At 42.6% G+C, this 12,125-nt stretch overlaps 1 protein-coding gene across 1 annotated transcript in view; it reads left to right on the top strand.

Annotated features, from left to right (window-relative positions):
• The window catches only part of Afg3l2 (AFG3 like matrix AAA peptidase subunit 2), a 44,916-nt gene extending 32,791 nt beyond the window's left edge, over positions 1-12,125 (top strand). The window contains exons 13-17 of the mRNA XM_046421430.2: positions 1,372-1,482; positions 2,905-3,020; positions 5,690-5,890; positions 7,713-7,907; positions 11,350-12,125. Of these exons, the coding sequence (XP_046277386.1) occupies positions 1,372-1,482; positions 2,905-3,020; positions 5,690-5,890; positions 7,713-7,907; positions 11,350-11,592 (866 nt within the window). The 3' untranslated portion in view covers positions 11,593-12,125. The remainder of the gene's footprint in view (positions 1-1,371; positions 1,483-2,904; positions 3,021-5,689; positions 5,891-7,712; positions 7,908-11,349) is intronic.

Below are 12,125 nucleotides of genomic sequence, written 5' to 3'. Positions count from 1 at the left end.
GTTGCCTAGTTTGTGTTTACTTGGCACACTGTTTTCACGGTTCATCCATGCTTATAGCAGATATCAGAACTGCATTCCTTTTTATGACCAAATAGAATTTCATTGTGTGGATATTCCGCATCTTGCTTGTTCATTCATCAGTTGATGGATTTTTAAGTGGTTTCCATCTCTAGGCTCTTATATCATTCTTCTACAGATGTTTGTGTGGGTTTATATTTTCATTTCTCTTGGTTATGTACTTAGGATTGGGAAGTCTGCTTAACTTTTTGAGGAACTACTGGACTGTTTTCCAAAGTAGCTGCACCATGTTATATTTTCACCAGCTGGTTTCTCCACTTCCTCATCAGCACTTATCCACATTTGATTATAATCATCCTAGTATGTGTGCAGTGGTATCTCATTTAGGTTTTGATTTGCATTTGCCAGGTGACTAATGATATTGAGTATCTTTTCATGTGCTTATTCTAAGAAATCTTTAGTGTAAGATAAGATTCTTTTTTTTTCTCATTCTCTTTCTCCCTCCTTCCAAACTCAAAATGAAAAGTAACGTATGAGAAATATGAGAATATAACTGTATGGTCAGAAGATAGTCATCTTGAATATCCCAGGAATCCTAATTACTTATTCCTTGTCTTTAGAATTAAATTTGTAATGTCTTAATATTTATTTATTGAGCACATATATTGTGCTGTAGCTCCTTCGTGTTACTATGTGTATATATATATATATTTGAAAAATTGATTTGAAGGCACTTAATAATCTCAAAAGCATTTGGCATGGGCATGTTGGCATATGCTTATAATCCCAGGGACTTGGGAGGCTGAGGCAGAAGAATTGCAACTTAGCCAGTTTCAGCAACTTAGCGAGGCCCTAAGCAACCTAATGAGACCCTGTGTCAAAATGAAGAAGGGTGGGGATGTGGTTCAGTGGTTAGGCTCCCTGGGTTCAGTCCCTGTAACCCCAAAAAAAGAAAAAAAAAACACTTGGCATGCTTTCCAAAATGTTTACTTTTAGTTGTTTGAGTGAATGTTTTGATGCTTGTCTTTATCATTTTATGTAAACATGCTACATAATAGGCACATAAGTCATCTTCCCAGCAGAAATGGTGAAACTAAATACTGTCTTAGTTTATTGTTATGTAGCTTTATGGCCTATAGTATAATAGTTGTCTGTAATTATTTATTCACTACTAATGTGTATATATCATTTTGGAGAGCCTAGATTGTATCAGGCCAGTACTAAGTACTAGAATAGCTTGGAGTTATGAATAAGCTATATTTTCAACTAAAACCCTTAGCCAGTCCACTGCTGATTGAGAGGTTAACTCGGTTTATGTTGGTGGGTCAGCTGTTCTCCATGCTCATTTTGTAGGAGCTGATGTTGCCAATGTCTGTAACGAGGCTGCTTTGATTGCTGCAAGACACCTCTCTGATTCCATAAATGAGAAACACTTTGAACAAGCAATTGAGCGAGTGATTGGTGGTAAGGCAACTGAAGATGTCTCAGGCCAGAAGGCTGGTACAACAAATATGAGGCCAGCAGGTTCTGTTTTGGCAAAACTAGAAGCAAAGAAAGTGTTTCCTGTGCCTGTGTGAGGTCTGCTCTATGCATTCTTTGTACCCAAACCCTGTTTCCCTTGCCCTGAGGTGGCTCTTGCCTGTTCACCGTGCTGCCACCATAAGCCAAAGCCATAAGCGATCATTTTATAATAAGACAACATACGGAGAAAACAAAAAACCCTGTGATACACTATGGGGAAAAGACTTTGTTTATTCAGATGAGCAAGAAGTATTTATCAGGGCGGCTCAGGGATAGAGCACCTGCTCAGCATGCACAAGGCCCAGGGTTCAACCTGCAGCCCTGCAAAAAGAAGAAGAAGAAAAGCAGTTATGGAAAACAGAGGACTTGTGAATTCACCCTTTATAACTTTGACCCTGACAGCTCTGTAGAATACATTTGTCTTGGGTTGTGTCCTTGTGGACTTTTTTTTTTTTAATCTTTTAATCTCCTTAATATGTTATCAGTTGAGAAACTGTCTCAGATGAATTATTTTGAGCACAGCAGAACTACTTCTGCCACAGTGCAGTGGTTTGCATTAATAAAACTATGTAAAATAAGGTTTTACACCGCAGGAGTACAAAGGGAGGTTCAGCACTCCCTCTCTTCAGGCCCAAGAAGAATCATGCTTAGACTGCAGGTCCTTCCTGTACTCCATAGTAAACCTGGGCTTCAGCATGGGCTCCTCTGGACTCTGTCCCTGAGGTTACCTTCTCTGCTGTGTTCTACTTTGTTGGCTAACTCTTTAATCCCATGGGTTTCTGGGTAGTATAACGGGTGCATTGGTCTAGCCAGCTCTGAGTAGGTATTTCTAGCTCTATAACTAGCTCAGCACTTTTTTTTTTTTTTATCATCTCCCTTCCATTAGGAAGAGACTCCAATTGGTCTCTTGTGGCAAGCATCATTATTTACCCATGACTTAATGATCCTGAATACTCAAGAGTAAGCATGATAATCTTTCCAGAGTTCTTTCTTTTCTACCAGTTTTATTTTATTTTAACCTAACTACTGAATTTTATTTTACATTTCTGTTTATTTCCCCAAACAGGATATGTGGCCTAAAAGAGTGGGAGAGTTAGGATAAAGGGGGCCTGGATAGTGAATGCATTTTTGCTATAGTTGGATACTTCAAACTTGATCCTTAATTCTTTTTTTTTTTTTTATTGTTGGTTGTTCAAAACATTACATAGTTGATCCTTAATTCTTGATTAAGAATTTTTGAATTGTCATGGGAAGTCTTCAATGTACATTTTACTTTAAAAAGGAGTGCATAGCATTTTATAACTGTGTTTTAATGTCATTGTCCCTAAATTAGTTGTTTAGGATTTTTTGTTATTATTTTGTTAGGCCTGGAGAAAAAAACCCAGGTTCTGCAGCCTGAGGAGAAGAAGACAGTGGCGTACCATGAAGCAGGTCATGCGGTTGCTGGCTGGTATCTGGAGCATGCAGACCCTCTCTTAAAGGTGAAGCAGTGTGTGCTGGACAGTGCTGGCCAGCTCAGCATATGAGCAGTGACTTAGAGGGAGTTTCACTCACACAAAGAATATGTAGGATGTGTTACTTTAAAAGAATTTGGCAAAAACTAGTAATGGCTGAATGAGGTGGTTACACAAACCCTGCTGTAGATAAGCTATAAAAGTTGAACAGAAAACTATTTAAAGGGACTGGAAAATGTCCAAAAGTAGAATAGAGCTGGGTCTGGTGGCGCATACCTATAATCTCAGTGACTTGGGCAGCTGAGGCAGGAGGATTGCAAGTTTGATGCCAGCATCAGCAACTTAGCTAGATCCTATCTCAAAATATTAAAAAGTGAAAAAAAAATGAAAATAGAAACATTCAATTAAAAAATAGTAAATAAAAATTTTACTGCATTTTTCAAGAACATCCCAAAACATGAAATATACAGGGATAAAGTTAAGAAAATACTTGTATGACCTATACACTGAAGTAATAAACCCAACCCAAATAAAAACAGAGTGTATATGGGATGTTATGTCAGCTCTCCTCACGTTGCTCTGTGGTTTTAGTGTCATCACATCATAATTATAGTAGAATATTTTTTGGGAAATTGTGAAGCTGAATCTAAAATTGTTTGGAAATACTGATAAACTGTAATAGCTAAAGCAGTTAAGTTGAAGTGGTTTACTACCTGATTTCAAGCCTATACACAGCTGCAGTAATGAAGACTTGCTTTCTGGGGAGAGGACCAGTGCAGAGATAGTGGACAGAACATAGGCAGAGAGACCCACACATATTTGGTTAATGGATTTTCAAAAGAAGTGTCAACATGATTCAAGGGAGGAAAGGTTTTCTTATCAACAGATGTTTCTGGTAACTCAGTGTTCATCTGAGAAACTTGAATATTGATCCTTATATCATAAGCAAAAGTGAGTTTGAAATAGATCACAAAAGCTAAAACTAAACCAGACATGTGGCATATGCCTATAATCCCAATTACTTGGGAGGTTGAGGCAGGAGGATCCCAAGTTAAAGACACGTCTCAGCAACTTAGCAAGATCGTGTCTCAAAAACTAAAATGAGCTGGGGATGCTGCTCAGTGGTAGTAGAGTGCCTTCAGTTTGGCCCCTACAGTTACCCCTGCCCCCAACTCACCAAAAAAAAAGCTAAAACTTATAGAAAACAGTAAAAATCTTTGTGGCACAAAAAGAGTGAACTACAAAAGAAAAAGTTGATAAGTGGAATCTCACTAAAATTTAAAACTGTCTTCAAAAGACACCATCAAGAAAATTGAATGAATACTTGTATTTTATACTATATATCTATACATGTATATATATTTATATACATACATACCTATGTGGCAGAGAACTTGTATCTGGAATATGTAAATAACTCTTAAAACTCAATAAGAAAACCAGCAACCCTGTAAAACAGTGGGTAAAAGATTTGAATATATGGTTCACTGAAAGCATTTCATGAATGGGCATTAAGCACATAGAAAGCATCTTACTCATCAGAAAACTGCAGATTAAACCGCAGAGCAATACCACAGGAATGGGTGCAATTTGGAAAAGGAGTCCCCTAGTGGCAGTAAGGTGTAGAGCAGCGGAGCCCTCTTGCATTGCCCACAGGAATGAAGCATGGGTGGCCATACAATTTGGTATTTTCTCATAAAGGTAAACAACACTTCCAAATGACCAATTGGTCCCACTCCCTGCTGTTTACTCAAGAGAAATTAAAACATGTCCAAATGAAGACTATTATAGCTTTATTTGTATCAGCAAATTAAAAACAACACTGATGTGCTCCAAGAGTGCAGTGGATATGTGATCTGTTTACACATGGAATGCTGCACAGCATTGAAAACAGGTGAACTGTCCACACACAACAGTATGAATGAGTATCAGACACGGGAAAGAAACCAGACCGAATCACATGGTACAGGATGGCATTTACATGCAGTTGCCTGGGGCTGGGTATGGAGGATCAACTGGGGAAGAGTGCAAGGGAATTGGGTAGAATAATGTTTTGTGATTTCATTGGGGTTGAAAGTTATGTTCAGCAAAACTCACAACTTAAAAGTAGGTATAGTTTTCTGTATAGAAAGCATCCCTCGACCAAACTGGTTTTTTAAATTAAAAAAATTATTCAAACGCAAAAAGAGGAGTAGGAAAGAAAACAAAGGCTGCTGAGTGTCTTGGCCTGGCCATCCCCTCTACTCTGAGGGCCATGGCAGTGATCAGCAGTCACAGTCTCCAAGAAGAGTCACCAAGCCCACCAGGCACCTTTCGTCTCAACTTGAGTGGTTTGGGCTGGGGTTGTGAGCTCAGCAGTAGAGCGCTTGCCTAGCAAGTGTGAGGCCCTGGGTTCAATCCTCAGCACCACATATAAATAAATAAAATGTGTAAGGCCAGCCTCGACCTAAAGGAGGCAAAAAAAAAAAAAAGACTGAGTGGTTCATTTGAGTTTCACAGAAAGTCAGGAAAAGTTTTCTAGAACTTTCCCAGGTTCAGGTACCGATCTTTCTCACCACGGCTAAATCATCCAACGTTGCACTTGCTTTTCAGCTTTTCATTGGTGAGTTTGTCTGACTAGACACATACTTTGCTTGGGTTGACACTTGGTAGTGGGTTTCTCTACCAAGGAGCATTTTGTGATTTGTTCTCACCAGGTTTCCATCATCCCCCGTGGCAAAGGATTGGGCTATGCTCAGTACCTGCCCAAGGAGCAATACCTATACACCAAGGAGCAGCTCTTGGACAGGATGTGCATGACTTTAGGCGGTCGTGTCTCTGAAGAGATCTTCTTTGGAAGAATCACAACTGGTGCCCAGGATGACCTGAGGAAAGTCACTCAGAGTGCTTACGCCCAAGTGAGTACATGAAGCAGGGCTGCTGTGCTGCACTTCCATTTTGCTGGAGAGACTGATGGTCACGAATGGCTCTGAAACAGCACGGTCAAGTTTTGGTGGCCTAGCTTTTACAGCAAGTCTGTTCCAGAAATGGCCCATTTTCTCCTCCCACAGTGTTAAGGCTTATGTCCTAGGGTACTGCCCATAAAGCGCAGGTCCAGAGTAAGGTTAACATGAAACCTGTGGTCCCACAGGAGGGCCCCTCCTGGATTTGCCGTCTCTGCATGCCCATCCCTCATCACTGACTCTAGCAGTCACCTCCCGACTCGTCAGGATCAGTTCCTGTTTTCTTTGAAAATATTTACCACTGGAGCCCACATCCTCAAACAGTAGAGTTCGTTGCCTTTGAATTTTATATGGATGACTTCCTTTGAGAACTCCTCTTATTTGTGAGGTGACTTTTCTTTGTTGTGTGTCTGTTACTTTCTCTATTTTTTTTTTTTATATTAGTCATTTTTAAATTTTTCTTGAGGATGCAGTGCTACACGCCTATAGTCCCAGCTACTCAGGAGGCAGAGGCAAGAGGATTGCAAGCTGAGGTCAGCCTGGGAAATTTAGTGAGACCCTATCAAAATAAAAAGGCTGGGGATGTGATTCAGAGGTATACAGCACTCCTGGGTTCAGTCCCCAGTACTACAAAAATAATGATGATAATTTTTTTCTCTTCTAGTGCATTCTGGCACTTTGTCTGAGGTTTTCTAACAAGTTCTTTTGTGTTTTCTGTCATTTTTCTGACTTCTTGCAGCTGTTTTTAGAATGGAGGTCACAGGTTCTTCTGTGTCATGGACTGGTTATTTCATCCCACTCATATTTTCTGTAAGATGCTTTCTACGTCTTATTCTTTCTTTTCTCAGGGTAACTTTATTCAGGATTTTTTTCCATTGCCCGTTTTTACATGAAATCTGTCTTCCTGACCTAAGCGGGGGGAGGTCAGGCTGTGGCTTTGAGTCCCTCCCTTGTTTGTGTGCCGTGGTACAACCATGCTTTCCTGCTTGCTGAGCTCTGTTCTGGCTCCCACTTCGATTAGGGCCTTTTCTCTTCTAGTCATTTTGGATCTTACTTCCAGAAGCTGCTTCATGTGGTGCTGACTAGTTTGGTGGACTCCTACAGCTCACACTGAGCCTCCTTACACTGCCCCCATAGCCTTGTTCTGTGTACACTTGTGTTTGGCACAGGAAAATGCCAGCACCCCTCCACTGTCACCTATTCTCAGGTTGGCACATGGCTCTTCCCCTGGTGAACCTGTTAGCAACATGGGGTGCAACTCCTCAGGTCCTCCTGGCTTCTCTTTCTCTTCTGTTTTTTGGGGTACCAGGGATTAAACCCAGGGGCACTGGACCATTGAGCTACATCCCCAGTCCTTTTATTTTTTTATTTTGAGACAAGATCTTCCTAAATTGTTTAGAGCCTCGCTAAATTACTGAGACTGGTTTGAACTTGCCATCCCCCTGCCTCGGCTTCCTTAGCTGCTGGCATGACAGGTGTGCACCACCACACCTGGCTTCCTTCTGGTTTCTCAACTTCCCTCATAGACATGGTGATAACACAGAGGCCTCAGAGCTCTTAGGATCTGGCCCCACTTGTTTGTCCCCTCGTTGTGTTGTGGGTGTGGTCTGTGTGTTTCTAGTTGTGTGCTCCTGGTGAGTTTAAAGCACAAAACCCTTTCTGCCACCATCTGCTTGGAACATCCTGTCCATTTTGCCAACTTGAAGCCACTGCATGGGTTTTGCCAGGCTACAGAGTAATGATTTGTAACCACCACTGGTCATGTGTTGTTTTTCAGATTGTTCAGTTTGGCATGAATGAAAAGGTGGGGCAGATCTCCTTTGACCTCCCACGTCAGGGCGACATGGTATTAGAGAAGCCCTACAGTGAAGCCACCGCCAGGCTCATAGACGATGAGGTGCGGGTGCTGATTAATGATGCCTATAAAAGAACCGTCGCCCTCCTCACAGAGAAGAAAGCCGAGGTGGAGAAGGTAGGCACCAGTCTTATAGGCAGTCTCCACACTATCCTGCAGTGAAAGGTCCAGCTGGTGTCCAGTCCTGAGAAGCCCCTCCCTCTGGCTCCCCCTGGGGCTCATTCATGCTGATGCTCAGGGTCTGCCATCTCTAGGAGGTGCATGGTGGGACCAGAGGCTGGCACCATCCCAGCTCTCTTGGGCAGACACTTCACCAGTACTCCTAAGAAGCACACCTGCCTAATTGGAATTTATCTTTGTTTTTCACCTCTTGAGTAAATAGGTAGTGAGAAATGAAAGAATTAGACCAACTAGGCAGGTGGGAATGGAACATGAAAATTATATTGTCTTGGTCATGGCCTCCACAGATGAACATGCTTTGATTTTCAGCGTTGTACCTCACCTGATGGCACCTACTGAAGGGAGGGCCCTTTCTGAACTCAGTGGGTTTCTTGCACTCAGTAACCTCTTAAATATTCAGAATCCATACAACCAAAATTAGAATATTTTGTTCTTTGTACATACCACACACTCATGAGAAAAACACAAATGAAAAAGCCTCTTGTAAGGACTGATGCAAACAAAAACATTGTTTTGGGGGGAGTTTTTTGTTGTTGTTTTTGTTTTGTTTTGGTACCAGGGATTGAATTCAGGGTCATTCAACCACTGAGCCACATCCCCAGCCCTATTGTATTTTATTTAGAGAGAAGGTCTCACGGAATTACTTAGTGCCTCACCATTGCTGAGGCTTTGAACTCATGATCCTCCTGCCTCAGCCTCCTGAGCTGCTGGGATTACAGGTGTGCACCACTGCTCCCAGCCAGTAAAAACATAAGATATGCTGTTCAATAAAGGGGTCTTCAGAGAAGCCAGTTACAAGACTGTCCCTTGTAAGGTGATTCCAAAAATCATACCATCTGTCACAGATGTGCAGTGTACTTGGAGGGTGAGCAGTGTCCTTGAGACAGGAAGTAGCAGGGCCTGAGAAAGGAGGTCAGCATGGACAGAGTGGCCCGGGAAGCTCTGCAGAAGCCAGGCAGGGCCTGAGTTGTGTCTTGAAGGATAATCGGGTCACAGTGGAGGAGAAGGCAGGAGGAATAGGCCCCAGGGAGGGCAGGCTTGGGCCTGTGCAGTGCAGTCACAGCACAAGGCCCTCCAGAGCCAGCAGAAAATGGAGAAAACAGCTTTAGAAATACAAGTGCCCTTAAAACTAACCAAACCCAGCCCCCATGTTTTCTAGAAGTCCCTAAAGAATTTTCAGCAGGAATGATTAAAACTGCCAACTCGATAAGGTGGAAAGGCGAGAGCGAGCTGCTCAGGCAGCTAGCTGCAAGGGGGCCTGGTGCTCTTCAGATGGCACTGGGGATGGTGGCAGAAATCAAAGGCACAGGCAGGCCTGTTATTTACAGAGAATGGAAGAAGCCCTCAGAGGCTCCAAGGCACCACCTAGCAGCAGCCCAGGAAAGGGCAGGAGGAGAGGTGGGAGCAGGGTTCAGTCTCCCCACCCAGGACCAGAGGAGCACGCTGTGCAGGTGCAAGTGGAGGTGGAGTGGGAGGTCCACACTGAGGGACAGAAGTTGTTGAACAAGGAGGTGAGCTATAGAAGCGGAAGGAGAGGGCTCACAGTAGGTCACTGGCTCTATGGGGTTACACACTCATGTCCACAGGACTAGAGAGAGAGGATTCCGCTCACCCACAGTAGATGCTCAAAGAGGTCCCAGAAATTTAACCCAGTTATCTTACCCTTCCATGTTTGCTGGGATTTATAAAAAGGAAAATTAATGGAACACAGGATCTTGAAGTGCTCCACAGAGTTCTGAAATATTTTCTAGCTACTCAGAGAAAATTAAATACATTAAGAAGATGTTGAGCCAGCAAGAGAAGTCTACTGAGAGCAGAGGGCTGGGCCTTGCAGCCAGTGCCTCTAAACCCAAGCCTCAGGAGTTGGGCAAGGCAATGTCTGCCCCCGTGTCAGGAGGGAGGAGGGTGGGCAGGCAGCATTTGCCCAGCATCTTGTGTACCAGGCACTGCTTTCTTTCTTTTTTATATATTTATGTACTTGTTTTGGTACTAGGTATGGAGCCCAAGGGTGCTCTGCCTCTGAACCACATCCCCAGCCCTTTTTATTTCTTATTTTGAGACAGGGTATTGCCAAGTTACTGAGGCTGGCCTCAAACTTGCCATTCTGCTGCCTCAGCCTTAGAGGAATTGCTGAGATTGCAGGTGTGCATGACTGTGCCTGACTTGGTTGTCTTCATTGGGTTTTGTTTGTTTTGTAGGGTCTTTCGTTATGTTTTTTGCCATGCTGGGGATGGAACCCTGGGCCCCATGCATGCTGGGCAAGCACATACCACTGAGCTACATTCCAAGCCCTCTTGATTGTTTTTTCTGCTTTTTCTGTTCGTAGCTCACTCCATTTCTCTCCTTTCTTCTAATCTGATCCCTCCACAAAACCACTGTTACTTTCTACATATCCTTTGAGAATATTATATTTCTTTGTGTGTAGAAGCACATTAAAAGGAAAACTTGGACAAAAAAAGTTTGCGCCAAAAAAAGAAAAAATCATAAATCCAGCAGTGCTCAAAATCAGAAGATTTTGCAGAAGATATTTAGAGAGCTTTGGAGCCAAACCCTGAAGCAGAGTAGAGAAGCTGCTTGATTGGCTCCTGCTAAGCCTTTACCTTTTTTGGGTATGGTATAATAGGAAGTCCCAAGTTATATAACTAACAGGCTGCTTGGCTGTGATTAGTTGAAGCGCCATTCAAAATCAGCTACAGAGAATGCTGTTAAGGAAATTTCAGTTCGCTTGTGTGTGAGTTATAGGTGAGAAACAACCCCAAGCTAATAGCCTCCAAGACAGCACATTAAAAAATATATTATTATTTGCTTTGAAAAGCAAACCTAGTGTAATCTCAGCTACTTGGAGATTGCAAGTTTGAACCCAACTTGGACAACTTAGCCAGATCCTATCTCAAAAATGAAAAGGGCTGGGCTGGCCTGGGCTGGGGATGTGGCTCAAGTGGTAGCACACTCGCCTGGCATACGCAAGACACTGAGTTCGATCCTCAACACCACATAAAGATAAAATAAAGATATTGTGTCTAGCTAAAACTAAAAAAATAAATATTAAAAAAAATGAAAAGGGCTGGAGATGCAGCTCAGTGGCAGAACACCCGTGGGTTCAATCCCCAGTGAAACAAAAATTAACCAAGAGAGCCCTTGTTCTTTATCAGAAGCGTGTATTCATTCATCCTGCAGATGTGCCCTCTCACTCAGGAGGGAACTGTTATTTCACGTATTATACACATCTTACTCTAATGTCATGTGACCTTATTTATGAGACATCTTTCCCATTTATCTTAGATCCTTTCTTGGGGTAAGGTCAGCTATAAATAAAAACGTTAGTTTTGAATAGTGCTTGCTAAATAACTGTACTTAATGGAAGTTGTTCATATTTCAGGTTGCTCTTCTATTGTTAGAAAAAGAAGTATTAGATAAAAATGATATGGTTGAACTTCTGGGCCCTAGACCATTTGCAGAAAAGTCTACATATGAAGAATTTGTGGAAGGCACTGGCAGCTTGGATGAAGACACTTCTCTTCCTGAGGGCCTGAAGGACTGGAACAAGGAGCGGGAAAAGGAGAAAGAGGAGCCCTCCGGCGAGAAAGTCGCCACCCAGATGCAAGGGTGGAGACCGTTTTAGTGTTAGTGTATGGGCCTGTGGGTTTTGATTTGCACATTGTTCCAGCACTGGCTTTCAGAAGAGTTACAGCACTGCTCAGTGGATACAGCCAGCTGCTGAGCCAGCAGCCAACCCAACTGGAAGTGTGGGTGGAGGGGCACCCCAGCCTCTCCTTAGAAGGTCGGGGAGATCACTGTGCCATGGCCTCTCTGCCTCCAGGCCAGTCCCTGGTACACCAACAGCAAGCCAGGCAGGAGCGGCAGGGATGGCATCTGTGGGATCTCCACAACGAGGGAAGAGGAGATTCTTCTCTTTTCGTCACCCATTCTTCATTCCTATTTCTCTTGAGTTTCTTTCTGCAGATGGACTGGTGAAATTAAATTGGAGTACTGATAAGATTTTGATTTGACTTAATATTTTGAAAACTTGATCGAGATCACTTGTTGCTTTTTAACAGAATGTTTTTTCTATAGAGAACTGTAACATATTTAAAAATGTGAATGTATTATATAAATATGGCTTCGTTACACCAAAAATAAAATGTAAACACTGTA

Source organism: Marmota monax, unplaced genomic scaffold (assembly GCF_021218885.2).
Source record: "Marmota monax isolate L192 unplaced genomic scaffold, Marmota_monax_Labrador192_F-V1.1 WCK01_AAM20220418_F8-fsc00254, whole genome shotgun sequence".
In the NCBI taxonomy this organism is placed as follows: domain Eukaryota; kingdom Metazoa; phylum Chordata; class Mammalia; order Rodentia; family Sciuridae; genus Marmota; species Marmota monax.
Note: the sequence above shows the minus strand (reverse complement) of the source record. Positions and strands in the feature narration are given on the sequence as shown.